This window comes from Bemisia tabaci, chromosome 9 (assembly GCF_918797505.1).
Source record: "Bemisia tabaci chromosome 9, PGI_BMITA_v3".
NCBI lineage: Eukaryota > Metazoa > Arthropoda > Insecta > Hemiptera > Aleyrodidae > Bemisia > Bemisia tabaci.
The window spans coordinates 25,137,605-25,153,359 of NC_092801.1; the positions used below are offsets into that span (position 1 = coordinate 25,137,605).

The window sequence follows — 15,755 nt, forward strand, 5'->3', positions numbered from 1 at the left end:
GGGAACAGAACTCTACTTTCATTCGTAACTGTTCATGGAAAAAGCTACCTTCGTGTCTAAAACTTCATCATCATAAAGATAATATTTGATAAAAACGTGTAAAGGTTTGCACAAGGTAGAACTATAAAAAAGTTAGAAGATTGGAATATAGTCACTCAGTTGCGCATATATTAAAACTTAACATTGTCGAAACTTTTTAACTTTTATATCATCAAGACAATTTTTGTTGCCTTTGCTTGGACAAATGTGTCTAACTTTCCACTCCATATCGTCACAGTCACCATTGAAAGTAACTTATATTCTCTTGTATTTCAATAAAAAGCAAAAATTGAATTTTTTGCCCAGCATGATGCAAGTCGCTAATCCAGTAGAATATTATCCTAGGCGTTTTCAACTCATCTACCAGAAAACAGAGGCGATTTTTGAAAGTTGGCAACACTGTTTTCCCCTCCATTCGAATGTATGATAAACAATCGATTCTTCACACCTTAAATAGATATTTTTAATGAATTTAAATGCAGGAAAAACAGCATTAGCAACAAGTAACTTTCCTCGTAAATCATTATGTCAAATATGAAACAAAATAAAGAAGATCAGAATACAATTTAGGACATGATTGAGGAATTTGTAAGTATAAAATATAAAATCGAGGAATGTATGTCATAAAGAGATTTTCGTAACGTTTCTTTAGAAAAATTGAAATTTATTACGTAACTTCATTACATTTAATGTTTGACATCCTTATGGAGATGTGAGTAAAAATTATATCTTTAGCTTAAACTATAATCATATATGTATTCGTCAATGGGTCAATTTTAAAATAAACTCATTAAAATTTCTCTTGGGTAAAAAACTACGACTACCTTAAAAATGAAAAAATAAAAAAAAAATAGTCAATTATTTGGTAGGCTGTTTTGATTTCTCCATTGTTTCTAACTAAAATGAAAATGAAAAAGTATTGAGAATATCATTTTGAAAGAAGAAACCTAAACAATATTTTCCTTCCTCAATTCCTCGGCCTGATCTGTCTCCGTACGCAGGGCTTCCGTGTATTCCACTAGCTTGTTATGGTAGCTGTTCACCACCAACGCAGTGTAGACAACAAACGCTGAAACAAAATATGATAATAGAAAATCGACAAATACACGAATCACTTCAGTTTGATTAATCGAACAACATTATTGGTTTATTCTTACTAAAATTTAAAGTAGACCTAAATTAAAATCTGTGAGCCGATGATCATGGTCGTTTTGGTCATTGGTGGATACAGCAATTTGGCAACCATTCATTTCCTCCATTTTAACCAATGGAAATGTATCTATTCTTGAAGGGGCCAAATACTCCGACAAGACAAGAATCGATTATTTTGCATAGGTTTAATTGGAAGTAATACGGTGTTGCCAGATTGCTGGATCCGCCTCTGGTTTTATAATATGGCGTCACATTTACTAGTGGCGAGGCGAGAATGATAGATCATCGATATTTTCCCATTTGAAGCTATGGTAAAGAATCGATCATCAAGGTGTTAGTTGCGAACAATCTGTCGATGGATCCTTTTCCATATAGGTTTAAATGGCAGATCAATCGATACATCGCAAAGCGCGCCATGCCTATTATGTCTGGATGTTTTGAATACCTATCTCGCAGTAAAAAGACCCAGAACTCCTCCTGATGGGTGTCTACCAGAAAATTTTGAAAAAGTGACACAATATTTATTGATGCATTTACAGACGTTACCCGGCCGCAAATCAGTGTGGATTTGGAGACATTTTTGCTTCTGCTGCTCGAAATTAGATGGTCAGACCAGTTGATTTTTCATGAAAAATGTTGTCAATTACGCCAATTTGAGAATTTTACAGGCGCTAAGCATGAACCAACTTTTGGTAAAATATACAAAGGGGTTTTACTGAGAAAAGTACAGAGGTGTTGAGAGACCTTACATGCTGTTTTTGACACGTGGTGCGAACTTCTGAGAAGTATGCCCAGCCAACCTCGTTGCGAACACCCTGTTTATCGATCCTTTTCCATAGGTTAAAATGGCAAATCAATCGATACATCGCAAAGTATACCACACTAGAAAAAAAAAAAAAAAAAAAAAAAAAAAAAAAAAAAAAAAAAAAAAAAAAAAAAAACCACATTGGATCTGGAGTCCAGACTCTTGAAAACATTGACTAGAAAAAATACTCTTGATTCAATCGGATTTTAGCTTAAATCAAGAACCGAGCCTCATTAATTTGAGCAGATATCCTTAGATTGCAAGCATAAATTCTTATTGAATCAATATCAATTTCGCTTGCGAGGTTTTCAGAGACGTCTGGACTTCATAGATCCTATGTGTCTTTAATGTCAGTGCACGCACCACGATATGTAGCGCTTTCCGATCATAATTCATCATTCTTCAGGTAATTGGACGAATTTTACATAAACGCTCTGATGTGCAATTGCCTATGACGCGCCAAAGATCGGGTGTGCTGCTTCGTGCATCTGCAGCCTGTACTTAATAACTTGTCCACTGAGCACAAGACAATACATTGTATCTAATTCCAGACTTGAAACATTGACAGCAAAACTGCTCTTGATTTAATCAGATGTTTTGCTTAAATGCAAAGGTAAGCCGCTCAAATTAAGAGGCTGGTGTCATGAGTTTGAGCTAAAATCCGATAGATCGCAGCAGTATTTTTCATGTCAATGTTCTTAAGTAGTCCGGATTGCTAGATTCAATGTCGTTTTTTTTCCCCAGTTTAGAAGTGGGCGTACTTCCTTTTGGGGGAATGGAAAAGCGGAATTTTACATTAAATCAAAGAGAACGAAGCACCAACTGTATGCTCGCTCATGAACCGTGGGCATGGCAAAGATCGTTGTGGACAGGGCTCATGAGTTACCGAGAGAGACTTCTGCCGTGCTGAAGAAGAACGCCGTATGAACATTCGAGAGTAGCCAAATTTCCTTCGATTAAAAGAAATTTTTTTTTGTTGAAAGTTGTGAATATTTTTCCGTAGAATTTTCAGGGACTTTAGGTGAAATAGCGAAGAAAATTATCTAAACAATTGGAGGGAAAATATTCATCCGTTTACCAGAAAATGTGTATGTTTTATCAAAGGAAATTTGGCGACGTCTGAAAGTTCTTACGGCGGATTTTCTTGGCACGGCACACAGTGGATCGAGTCAACAGGAGAGGTCGGACTAAATTTGGAAACTTTAAACGCATGCAACTCCGTTTATACAATACTTTTAGGTTCTGAAAGTGGGTTCAGTGGTTTCTTGGTAAAATTGTCTTTTTAGAGCACCTCTTACAGTTCAAAATGTGACTAAATAAACATCAAAATTTGCAGTTTTATTCAAGAACGTCATGTTCGACCTCTGTAATTGACTCGTTCCACCGTGCGGCAGACTATAGTCCGTGTGCGTCCCTGTTGTTGCCACTGACGTCACTGGCGCTTTGTAATTCTCTTTCATCGTTACGTTCCGAGAACCAACGAGCACACCCCTTCTTTTCCGCCTGTCCCTGGTTCCGTTCAGCAGAAATACGTCCAAATAATGAAAACCTTACAGGGTGTATTAAAAATGTCCCTAAAATGCCTCAATAAATTTTTTACAGGATATTATTTCCATAAACCCAGAAAAAAAATAAAATCTTAATTTAAAATTCCGTACCAATCCACCCCTTGGTCAGTTTTCAGCGCCATTAATTTTATTGGTGATCGGGAACGAGAATATAAGAACGATCTAACTGAAGTAAAAAAAGTGCGAAAGGGTAGGTAAGGTACTTACATATGAAAAGAATTTTATCGAGTACATGGTACGGGAAAAGTATGATCGCCGGACTCGCAATCAGGCCTAAGATCAGAGCGTCGAGGCATGGTTGCATGTATTTTGGTCGACTCTAGAAAACAAGCATCAGAAGTTATATAGAAATAGAATTGATTCGATGAATGCTGGAAACTAAATGAAATCACTCAAGTGTTTCCGTTCGGCACATTCGATCTCTGAATCAAATCTGATTTCTGGGTCAAATCTGACTTTTGATCATAGGAATCGGCCTGCGATGGATGTAAGTCTTTCAACGAGTGAAAATTTAAGGAGTTTTAATTTCGATGTCACCATCGATATTCATGTAGATACGCATGTAAGCCACCGCAAACAAAAGTTTGTTTTCCAAAAGAACAGCCCGAAAGTGTAAACCAGTGAAATGATGACGGTTTCAGGCATGAAACGACACATTTTTCTAGGCGGTTCCAGGGAGTAGCTCATCTTGTTCCTCTTACTATTACGCTACAAAGCTTGGCAATTTATTTGTTTATTCAAACGGAATTTACCACATCCAACAAAAAATTTGCTTAGAAAATTACAATAATGGGGGTTCAGCTCAATCAGCTGTGCTTTATTCGCTTTTCACAGAGGGTGTTGGAAGAATATATTTAAAGCTATAAAACTGGCAAGAGGTAGTCAAAGTTATTGTAAAAACATAATTAGTTACCATAAATACTCCCGCTAGCATCCTGATATGAATAATCACACTCAACACTGACGCCAAGAACAAGAGAGCCAATACAATAGATGATTCATCTGGAAATAAAACAAACCTAAGAAATTACTCGTGTGTTAAAGATTTAGAGAGCATTAATTGAGTTGCACTCAAAAACAATAAAAGATAAACTGGACTATATTTTGCAATTAGGAGCTACAGTTTTTGGCTCATCCGTAGAAGCACGTAAGTGCATAGGGGAACTAATAGTACTACGTTGTTTTTAAACTGAGCCAGTAATTGTAGTTCTAAATTGCAAAATGAAGTCCAACTGGACTGCATTTTGCAATTTTGAACTATAAATTCCGGCCCGGTTTAAAAACAACATAGGTGCCATTAGTTTTCCCATGCTCAAAACTGTTTTAAGCGCGGTATGCATTACACCTTACACCGTGCTTCATGGTCCGGTTGCCTAACTCCGCGGCTGATAAATGATGCATCCTGCATTGCATCCTGGGTTATTTTTAAAGCCTCTCCATGGCGGGAACGTAGTTGTATTTTCTCATCGTGATAATTAAACGTGGAGACCGTTTAGAGTGCTGGTAAAAATTCTTTAATTAATGCCGAGAACGAAGGAATCTATTGTGACCCTTCATCCTGCTAAAGCTCTCTAATATTTACGTAGCTAACAATTTGCTTGGAGCAGATCGCTGTTTGAAATTTTCTTATCGGTTACACGTGCAAGCTCGTAGCTTCGGTATTTCTGTTGAAACTTCTATGGAGTCAACCGACGTGCCGAAGCATTTTGTGTTGTTTTTTAATTTTTCATCAGATTAAATGACAAATGGTCCATTCAAAGTGTACCTGTGCAAAAAACTTTAAAACCATAAAGTGAAAAACGCTGCGCGACTTTGAATGATCGCGCTACACACTGCGGTCGGCGCCAAACGCATGTTAGCGCCTGCAAGACTGCATGAATACTTCACGCATTGCGCGTACTCCACGGCCTCCACGGTGCGCGCTATTAGTGGCTGCATGACCACATGGATACTTCACGCATTCTGCCGTGCCAAGGGAAAACGCCTTACGAACACTCGAGAGTTGCCAAATTTCCATTGATAAATCGTTAATTTTTTAGGAAAGTTATGAACATTTTTCGTTGAAATTTTCAGGAGCTTTTGGTGAAGTTGTGAACAAAATTATCTAAAAAAATTAGGAGGAAAACATTCATGAGGTTACCAGGAGATTCGTGTTTTATCAAAGGAAATTTGGCAACGCCTGGAGGTTCATACGGCGTTTTTGCTTCACATGGCAGAATAGTACACGAGTTCGGCAAGACACTCTTTTCATGATCCTATGTCTCACAAGAGTAACCTACGATTGAGTCAATTTAAATAAGAAATGGTGTTGAGCGCGACCAAGTCCTTTGAGTTGATCTGACAGAAAAAAATTGACACAAAGTAACTCCACACAAGGGCATTTTTCACTGTGTGGGTGTTAAGAATATATACCAATGGATTTAATACAATGGATCCACAGCTTGCAGCTTGCGGCGATTTGATGGGAATATTACTGTGGAAGTAATTTGAAAGAGAGATATTGAAAAGAGAGAAAGACGGCTGGTGTTTAACTTACCATGTATTGTTCTTACTCCTGATATTCCTCTTCTTTCATTGCATAGCTTCTGTTCAATGCCTATACCGAAGGCAAGCACGGCTGCGAGACTGAAGAACTTGAAGGACGAACATTAAACAGATGAGAAAAAAAAGGTTGAGAAGATGCTGGAAAAACAGTAACTTGGATCCAGAGTCCAAAATCTTAAAAACATTGACAAGAAAAAGTACCTACTCTATTTGATTCAATCGGACTTTTAGCTTGAAGAAAGAAAAATTCGCCTAAATCAAGAGGCTCGGCTTTTCGATTCACGGAAAAATCGGATTGAATCAAGAGTATTCTTCCTTGTCAATATCATTAGGGTTGTGGACTCTAGATCGAAGCGACTTTTTTTTCCAGTGTAGAGAAATTGTTATCATTTTTCTCTTTTCCTCATATCCCGGCCACCTCCATGTAGAACTCAGGTTTTCATAGTTTTCTAAAATAGTTATTGTATTTTCGACTGAAAATTACTTAGTCTTGAGTCGAAACGACTCGGTTTTTGTTAATTGTGTATTCTAGCTTTGTTTCCCGTTTTCCTCCCTTGTTTTTCCGCTGTTATCATTGTCTCGGGCTGCTCTTAAACATTTGTATCTCTGTAGAGAATAAATCGAGGCGGTAACGAGTCATCATGACTGAATCAGTATTTGCCTACTGTCCACCTACACTGAAAAAAAATATCGATGTATTTACCAAGAAAAGGGTAAAATTACCAAGAATTCAGGGTTCTATTTGATCCCAGTTTTTTCTTGGTAAAATTACCATTTATAGAATTGGTAATTTTACCAAGAAATCTCGGTAAAATTATTGAATTTTCTCGGTAATTTTACTGGACCTTGGTAAAAACGCTAATATTTTTTATAGACTGTCGTAGAAGTACCGAGATAAAATGGCAAAATTACCGAGAATTGATTACCAATGAAAGTGGTATTCTTACCTGAGAAAAACATTAAAAATACCGGTTTTTAGGTAAGCTTATCAGTCTGTCTTGGTAAAATTACCAATAATTGGTAAAAAAAAGTGAGATGGTAAAGGTACCAACGGACCGTGGTAAAAACGCCGAGAATTTTTTTTCAGTGTATGAGATGCTTAAAAGCAAATTGACAATAGTTCTTTTAATAACTTGAAAGTTAGTAACTTGAAAGTAACTCCAGAAGTGAAGAGTTTGCACTCATCGTGGTCATAAATTGGACTTCATCTAGCATGTGGCAGTGCTCCCGTTCCACGTCCGTCAAAAGTTCCGGATTTCGGAACTTTTTTGTTCCGATTTCTCCCACACCATGACCGTCATAACTTCCGAGATTCCTTTCAGATTTCCTCAAAAGTTACGAGAAAGTTCCAGAAAATGCAGAAGATCCGGATAGTTTCGGGGATTTTAAAAGTTCCGGGAAAAATTCAGGAACATCTCAAAAGTTCCGGAATTCAGGACTGTTTCCGGGAGATAGAAGCACTGGCATGTGGGGAGCACGCAACTTCGGGGATAGCTCTCTAAGGTCTACGCTGAGGAAATGCACTCAGTCATACACTGAAAAAAAATATCGGTGCATTTACTAAGAAAAGGGTAAAATTACCAAGAATTCAGGGTTCTATTTGATCCCAGTTTTTTCTTGGTAAAATTACTATTTATGGAATTGGTAATTTTATCGAGGAATCTCGGTAAAATTATTGAACTTTCCCGGTAATTTTACTGGACCTTGGTAAAAACGCCAATATTTTTTATCGACTGTGGTAGAATAACCGAGATAAAATGGCAAAGTTACCGGGAAGTGATAACCAATAAAAGTGGTATTCGCACCTGAAAAAAACAGTAAAAATACCGGTTTTTAGGTAAGCTTATCAGTCTGTCTTGGTAAAATTACCAATAATTGGTAAAAAAAAGTGAGATGGTAAAGGTACCAACGGACCGTGGTAAAAACGCCGAGAATTTTTTTTCAGTGTATGAGATGCTTAAAAGCAAATTGACAATAGTTCTTTTAATAACTTGAAAGTTAGTAACTTGAAAGTAACTCCAGAAGTGAAGAGTTTGCGCGATACCGCAATGCGTAGACTGAGGTCTTTCTGGTAGAGGCGAACAGAAGGTTTAACTGAAGATGGTGAATAGAGCGAGAGGTGTAAAAGACTGACGACAATTTTTTTTGAAGATAAACGACCTGAACACCCTTTAACATGTATAAAAACCAGGTAAAAGGGCGTATGAGGCAATCGCAATGCTGCTAAGATTCCGCAATTTTTTGTAGCTTTTGCGGCAGATGAAGTTCATTCACAGTCGAATTACTTCTTAAAGGGTAGTGAAGAGGAACTCGGGGCAGATTCAGGGGAAAATTCATATCAAAACTGTCAAATAAGTGACATACGACCGGAGAGCTACATTGCACAATCTTGGCAGCATTGGAAGTATCATACGCCTTTTTACCGAAAAATACCTCAATTGTTCATTCACATTCTTCCAAGGGAGATGATTCATGTTGCAGTGATTAGTAGCTTCAAACACTACTCATTTGATGTCCCTCGTCAATAAGTGTGATTATGACATTAACGGGTTCCAACTCGCTAAATTAAGTGTACTTTATACCTAAGTGTCGTATTTAATGAGATTCGATGGACGCCATATTTTGTCTCAGAACGGCATGCGATATATCGCATCAATTGGTTCCATTTTTTCAGCCACTCGTCATTTTTCTCCACTTTTGAGATCGCAATTCTGTTGTCAGGAGACTAAACCTCTCACTTACCAATTTTAACAAATAAATTAAACGTAATAAAGGCGTGGTTTTTTTAGAGAGAAAATATCGCATTCGAGTGCAGTTTCGATATCAGTATCGAATGCGATGTTTTCTCTCTGAAATAACCACGCCTGTCTTACGTTGAATTTCTTTTTTAAAATTGGTAAGTGAGTGCTTTAGTCTCCTGACAACAGAATTGCGATCTCAAAATAGGAGAAAAATGATTAGTAGCTGAAAAAATAGAGCCAATCTATGCGATATATCGCACGTCGTTCTAACACAAAATATGACGTCCATCGAATCACCTTAATCGGACAAAAACGCGACATTTTTGATTCGATACAATAAATCCTGAAATGTTGAAAAATTGTGGATTTCTTGGGGACAGCAGACTCACTTTACAGAGCATGTGAATAAATGATATGTTTTGTATATTTAGTTGCAACTTACTGTATACATCATTCCGATTATTATTGTGCCCGTTCGCAAGGAGATCCCGACGTAATTCAACCGAGGGAGTCGGGAATGAAGGAGATCGAAGAGAATATTCGGCCCACACATAATGAAGCAGTTCCTGAATTAAAACATATAAACGTGAGACTTCATAGAGTTTTATGATTTATCACAATGAGAGTCTAAACTCTTGTTGCGCTTTTTTTTCACTATTTTCAATTCTTGATCTCAGCTAGAAAGCCAACCAGATCCTCCAGGGGCCCGCGCAGTTTAAAAGACGGATTCAGAAAGACCCTAAGACTGGGATGGACCACTAGACAAGGTACGAATTTAAGCAATCTGATACATGTTTCTCAACCAGGATTTCACGCAGAACACGATCGCGCAATGAATATTACTGAAACCAACTGCTAACGAAGATATTAATGTTTTTATTTCACATTGGTTACGAGGAATTTGAACTGCCCGCTAACAAGAAACTTAAAGCTCTACGTGAGTCAAATCGCGCACTACAACGGTTGCAGCAAGCTCCTCAATCGCGTAATGTTCATTTACCACCTTGTGTTGTTCAAACGATAAGCAATTTGCTATAGCTGAGCCAAATCGTCAAGATTGAGGTTGCCAGATTTTCATATCGCAGAGACTGGCATGATAACGTTTAGCGCACGATGTGAATCACGTAGAGCATTGAATTTTCATGAGCGGGTGGTTTGAATTCACGCATCAAGAATCATTAAATAATTTCGTAAGGAGTTGATATATTGGTAATTTTTGTTGTGTGCGCATCGTGTTTTACGAGAAGTTTTGGTTAAGAAACATGTATCAGAATGCTGAAATTCATACCTTGTCTAGTGGTCCATTATGGATGTCATGGGGCCCTTAAATTTTCTGATATTGGCCCCCAATGAATGTTGGAATCTAAGAACCTCAACTGAAATTTCGGTAATATGAAATCTTCGTTTTGCGGGCCTTATATAAGACGATTCCCATGGACCCTTTGGCTATATTATTAGTATAGTGAATCCCTGAATACCAATGTTTCGGTGGGACCCCGAGAGAATGTTTCTTAAGGGCCTCCAAGGTTTAAGTTATTGAATTGAAGAAGCCCTGTGAGACAGGATTTCGGGGGTCATGGGCATTGGCGGATACAGCAAATTGGCAACATTGTCTTTTCTCAATTTTAATTTATGGAAATGTATCGATTGCTAGGTGCTCCGGCAAGAATCGATTATTCAGCATAGGTTTAAATTGAAGAAAATCGGTGTTGCCAAATTGCTGGATCCGCCTGTGGTCATGTGCCTGCCGAAGTCCCACAACCAAGATTTCAACTGATTCATCAACTACGAGAGTATTCTCTAAATGGAAAATAATTCAAAATCGACCCCAAGCCTCCAATGTTAAAAGATCTTATCGAAGTTCAACTTCTTCTGTTACTCGAGAGGGACTATGCTGACATGGGCGGAGATAGGGGGAGGGTGGGGGCCTTGCTCTCTCTAGAAATCTACTCGACCTCTCCAAAGAAATGTGAGGGATTCAGCTGAATAAGCGAATGATATGTCTTTCATATTCAGATCTGTATCAATTTTTCGGGATAATGTGTAGGCTAAAATTACTCCCGACACGGCTCAATTTGTCAACATTTTTCGGGGGAAGTCCCCTGAATCCCCCCGTTAGGCTGGGTGAATTCCCCAAACTCTCCTTTGAGTTAGAAGGATCTCGCAGACGTCGACAAACTCCTTACTTGACTGTTTTTGGTGCCGCCAGATCCCCCTTGATGAGGTACCCTCCTGACACCCCTTGAAAATTCTCTCCTAATTTGAGTGTTACAGTAAAAGCTCGTTAAGACGAAATACGGTTAAGACGAAAATCCGCTTAAGACGGAATTTTTTTCGGTCCCTTGACACTTCCATAAGAGTCAATGTTAAAAAAATATGGATAAGACGAAATTTCGAAATTTTGACCCGTAACCAAAACCGGTTAAGACAAAGAAAAATTTCCGATTTTTTCCCTTGAAATTGGGTATAAAATCGACAAAAAAGAGCCAATTCCTAGGGAAAATAGACTTAGTTTTACGTACCTTGACATAAAAAGAGGAGATTGAGAGTAGATTGTGGGTATCCTCTGTTTTGCTGGATGACTGAGATGCAATCGACAGTTGACGATAAACTGATTTGCGTATTTTAACAAAATTCAAAATTTGGATTTCGTATTGTATAAAATTTAAAACTTAGATAATAATCTTTCAAAAAGTTATTCGCTTAAAATAATCTTTAATTTTAGATTGTGTGGATTTTGAAAGCTGTCCGAATATTAAAACTGCTTCCAAAATACTTCTGTTTCCGCCTATGCCGAAAAATTTCGTCTTAAGTGGAGAGCGGTTAAGACGAAAAGCCGCTTATGACGACATTTTTTTCAGTCCCTTCATTTTTCGTCTTAACGAGCTTTTACTGTATATTTTAATATTTTAACTGCCTTTGACTATAAGATAGCGGGGGCTAAGACCGGGGGAACGGGGGGGGGGGAGAGGTCGTAGTCTTAAGTAAGCTTTTCGTTTTTTGCAAACGTGAACTACCTTCAAATTTAGAGACTATGCAATCCAAAAATGTGGGGAGCTCTCGGATCCGTCAGCGTCCCGGGACCCTGAACGCTAATCCGGCTCTGATATACCGTCACCTTCCGGCCAAAGTATCACCATGGAGTAAATAGAGTCGTAATGTAAATGGGAGAGCTGGCACCATGTTCTGCTCGACGAATTCCGAGCCCGGTGTGCGCCGAGTTCGGGTCGCTTTTTCGATACATTTTCGATCCGAAATGGCGGTGTGAAATACGTGGTAATTCCTATCTCCTTTGTTGTTGTTGTTATTGTTGTTGTCATCGGATGGCCGGGTACCCGTGTATCGCAAACAATCGATTATGTATCGAAAAAGTGACCCGGCGTCACACAGGAGTCTCGGAATTCAGAACATTGAAAATGCTTAAAAGTGGCGCCAGCTCTCCCACTTACATTACGACTCTATGAGTATCACAAGCGCCATGCGACGTTTCAAAATTTCCGCCACCTCTTCATTTCTTTACGGAGAAATTGTTGATTGAATCTGTTTGAAAATTTCACTGAATTTTATCGGTAGCACAGAGAAAATTCAGGGAAATTTTCGCACAGCTTCGTTGAACAATTTCTCTGTAAGAAAATTAAATGGCGGTGGAAATTTTTAAACATAGCATGGCGCTTGTGATACCTCGGCCGGAAGGTGACGATATATCGACCCCTCCTCCGGCACGGGTAACTTTACGTTGCATCATTAAGATCAGTGGCGTGGCGTGAATTGCGATATATCGATTGTTATGCCATTTAAACCTATGAAAAAAGATCGATTATCAGGGTGTTCGCAGCGAAAACCTTAATAATCGATTCTTTACCATAGCTTCAAATGGCGAGATATCGATAATCGATTATTCACGCCACGCCACTGATTTAGATGTAAATAAAAACATGGTATTAAAATTAAAAAAACGAGAGGCGGAGGGATGATGCGAATAATACTATTTGTGCTGAAAGTTTGGTCAAAACTGGTTCAATTGTGGATTTTTTTGTTCTTAATTGGACCGCGTTTAACAGAGAGGAACCAAGCCACATCAGCTATTGCCAATTTTAATTGGGCAATTTAATTTTTTACGAGAAAACGTTCGGGCGGATCCTTTTGAAAATTTTAAGGAATTTTTTTTATTACTGTGGAGAAAATTCACTGAAATTTGCACGAAAATCCGCACAACTATTTTCATGTAAAAAAATTAAATCAGCCAATTAAATTTGGCAATGGCTGATGTGGCTTGGTTCCTTCCTGTTTAACGCGCGTCCAATTAAGGTGCAAAGCACTCGCACGAGTTTGGTGGCAAAGAGGAAAAGGGTGCACACCCTGTATTAATTTTAAGTTTGAAAATTGGTTCTACGAACAGTTAAACATCAAACTCACCAAATTGTTGAAGGGGTCGGTGGGATCAAGATCTAACTTCTAAACTGGCTTACCCTTAATAATACGATTTGTGCTGAAAGTTTGGTCAAAACTGGTTGATTCGTGAATTTTTTTTGTTCTTAATTAAGGCGCAAAGCACTCGCACGAGTTTGGTGGCAAAGAGGAAAAGGGTGCACACTCTGTATTAATTTTAAGTTTGAAAATTGGTTCTACGAACAGTTAAACATCAAACTCACCAACTTGTTGAAAGGTTCGACAAGATCGGGATCGAACTTCTGAACTAGCTTCACTGCCCTTGATTTCAAACACAACACTGCGGTCGAGCTGCGATTTTCAGACCACACAACGAAGGACGATCACTTGGTGACTGAATCAGCGGCTAGAACGTGCTCCAGCGGCCAGATCGCAGACCGGGCCCCACGAATTGCTGAGAGGGGACAGAAACATAAAACCGAAACTTGGATCTGAGTCATCGGTAATAATTCATCTCAAGATAGGCAAAAATACCAGATGATGCGATATCGTGAAAGAAATCGTCAGTTTTGGACCCTATCCCTCGACATGTATGATGCTTTTCTGATCAGCTTTTTACCCTGAGAGCCGAACTCACGGCAGTTCCTTCAATAGTTCCTTCCCTGAGAGGTTCTTAATGTATGACATATGTCGCAGGCAAATAGCAAAATCAGGCATTTTGTCAAATGCCCAGGCAAATAGTCAAATATTCTAACTTAGATTAAAATTCTGATTCTTTTCCTAATTTCAGACAAAATAATTCATTGCTCCTGCAAGAAAAAATTCTCAGTAAAAATTTGCACACATAATAGTATTTTAAACAATTTTTAGCTCCTGAAGAGACACTGATCTTGACATTTTCAGCAGGTCGTAAAATACAGAATTTTTGGAATTTCAACATTTGAAAATATGAGAGGCAATTGAAGAGGAAGAGACCAAAAGAGTTCGTAGGTTTGATGAGTTATTTTTCCAAAAATAGTGAAAAATCGTGAGCTCTTCGCCATAAATTCATAAAATTTTGTGGACCGTCAAAATTTGACTATCAGCCTAGGCATTTGACAAAATGCCTGATTTCACTATTTGCCTGCGACATATACATTGGGATTGAAGGAACTTAAAGCAGAAGATCCTTGACTTGGTATAATAAGAAGGAGAATTTAAACGAATCTTGAGTATAAGATCCAATCGTATAACTTTGCAAATAGACCCTTGCAGTACTTGCAATAATTCACTTCTAGAAAAATGAAAAATACATTTTTGCAGGTTTTAAAATTTTAAGATAAGTTTGTCCTTTTTGTGAAGGTTCTCAAAGTCATAGACATTTTTCTCCTGTGACAGCGAGAAAAGTGGTTTTGAAGTTTCATCATCGATTTGTAGCGCTTGAACCGAGGTTCGCGGTTCCACCATTGGCGGATTCAGCAATTTGGCAACACCGAAATTCCTCCATTGAAACCTATGGAAATGTATCGATTTCTTGGAGGGGTCAGGTGTTCCGATAAGAATCGATTATTTTGCATAGGTCCAAGTGGAAGACATCCGGTGTTGCCAAATTGCTAGATCCGCCTCTATAATAGGATTCAACTGGAAAGGATCTGGGAAAGGCGAATGACTTTATATGAATAACGTCTTAGAATCTCAATCTTTAAAACTCAGAGGCTATCATTCGTCGAAATAGTATTTTAGTGACTATAATTCTAGGATTCGCGTCGAGGTATGAACATTTTTTTGACACAACCCCCTCCTCCTGCAGCTAATTTGAACGAAAGTGGCTTTATTTTTATAATTTTCTGCCTTGTTAAGAAAGAACGCCGAATGACCTTTTAGACGTCGCCAAACCTTTGATAAAATCCGAATTTTCCAGGAGCCTTGTGAATATTGTCTCTGAAACTGTCAATGATTTGGATTGCATTTTGCAAAAAGGAACCAAGAGCATTTCGATGTCGCTAAGATTGTGCAACTTCGTTTGCATTGCAAATATGCACAACAAGTCTAAACTAATTTTATCTTTATACCAAATAAACTAAAACTTAAAGACGAAAATCACCATTGTAAATTTCATTATTTGCATAATTTCAGTAATTTTAATGAATGAAAATAGGATATACAATTTTAGCAACATTGAAGTGCTCTTGGATCCTTTTTGCAAAGCGCAGTGTCTGAAAAGTCAAACAGGAAGGACAAATCGACGGTGCAAGTCGGCAATCACATATCTCATTTGCGGTGTCTGAAAATCTCTGCCTCTATGTTATTTTTTTAAAGGAGAACAAATTGATAACATTCCTTGATGTTTTTGCAGAATTTTCTTCGCGCAGAGAAGAAAAATCACGGCAATTTTAAAGAATTGCCGTTGAGTAGTTTTCCCTCTAAAAAATAAAGTATGACAGGAAGTCTGCGACGTCGCAAACCGAGTTATGTGATTGCTGACTTGCACCGTCGAAATTTATTTTTGCAAAGGTAAATATTTCTTCTTCTGCCAAA

At 38.1% G+C, this 15,755-nt stretch overlaps 1 protein-coding gene across 1 annotated transcript; it reads right to left on the reverse strand.

Moving 5' to 3' along the window:
• Positions 1-538: 538 nt before the first annotated feature.
• On the reverse strand, positions 539-13,660 carry LOC109037644 (uncharacterized). The gene is made up of 6 exons (XM_019052411.2): positions 13,502-13,660; positions 9,292-9,415; positions 6,101-6,197; positions 4,478-4,566; positions 3,772-3,883; positions 539-1,108 (listed from the first exon to the last, which is right to left on the reverse strand). The coding sequence occupies exons 2-6, from the start codon at positions 9,400-9,402 to the stop codon at positions 987-989; spliced, it is 531 nt and encodes a 176-aa protein (XP_018907956.2). The 5' UTR covers positions 9,403-9,415; positions 13,502-13,660; the 3' UTR covers positions 539-986.
• Positions 13,661-15,755: the final 2,095 nt, after the last annotated feature.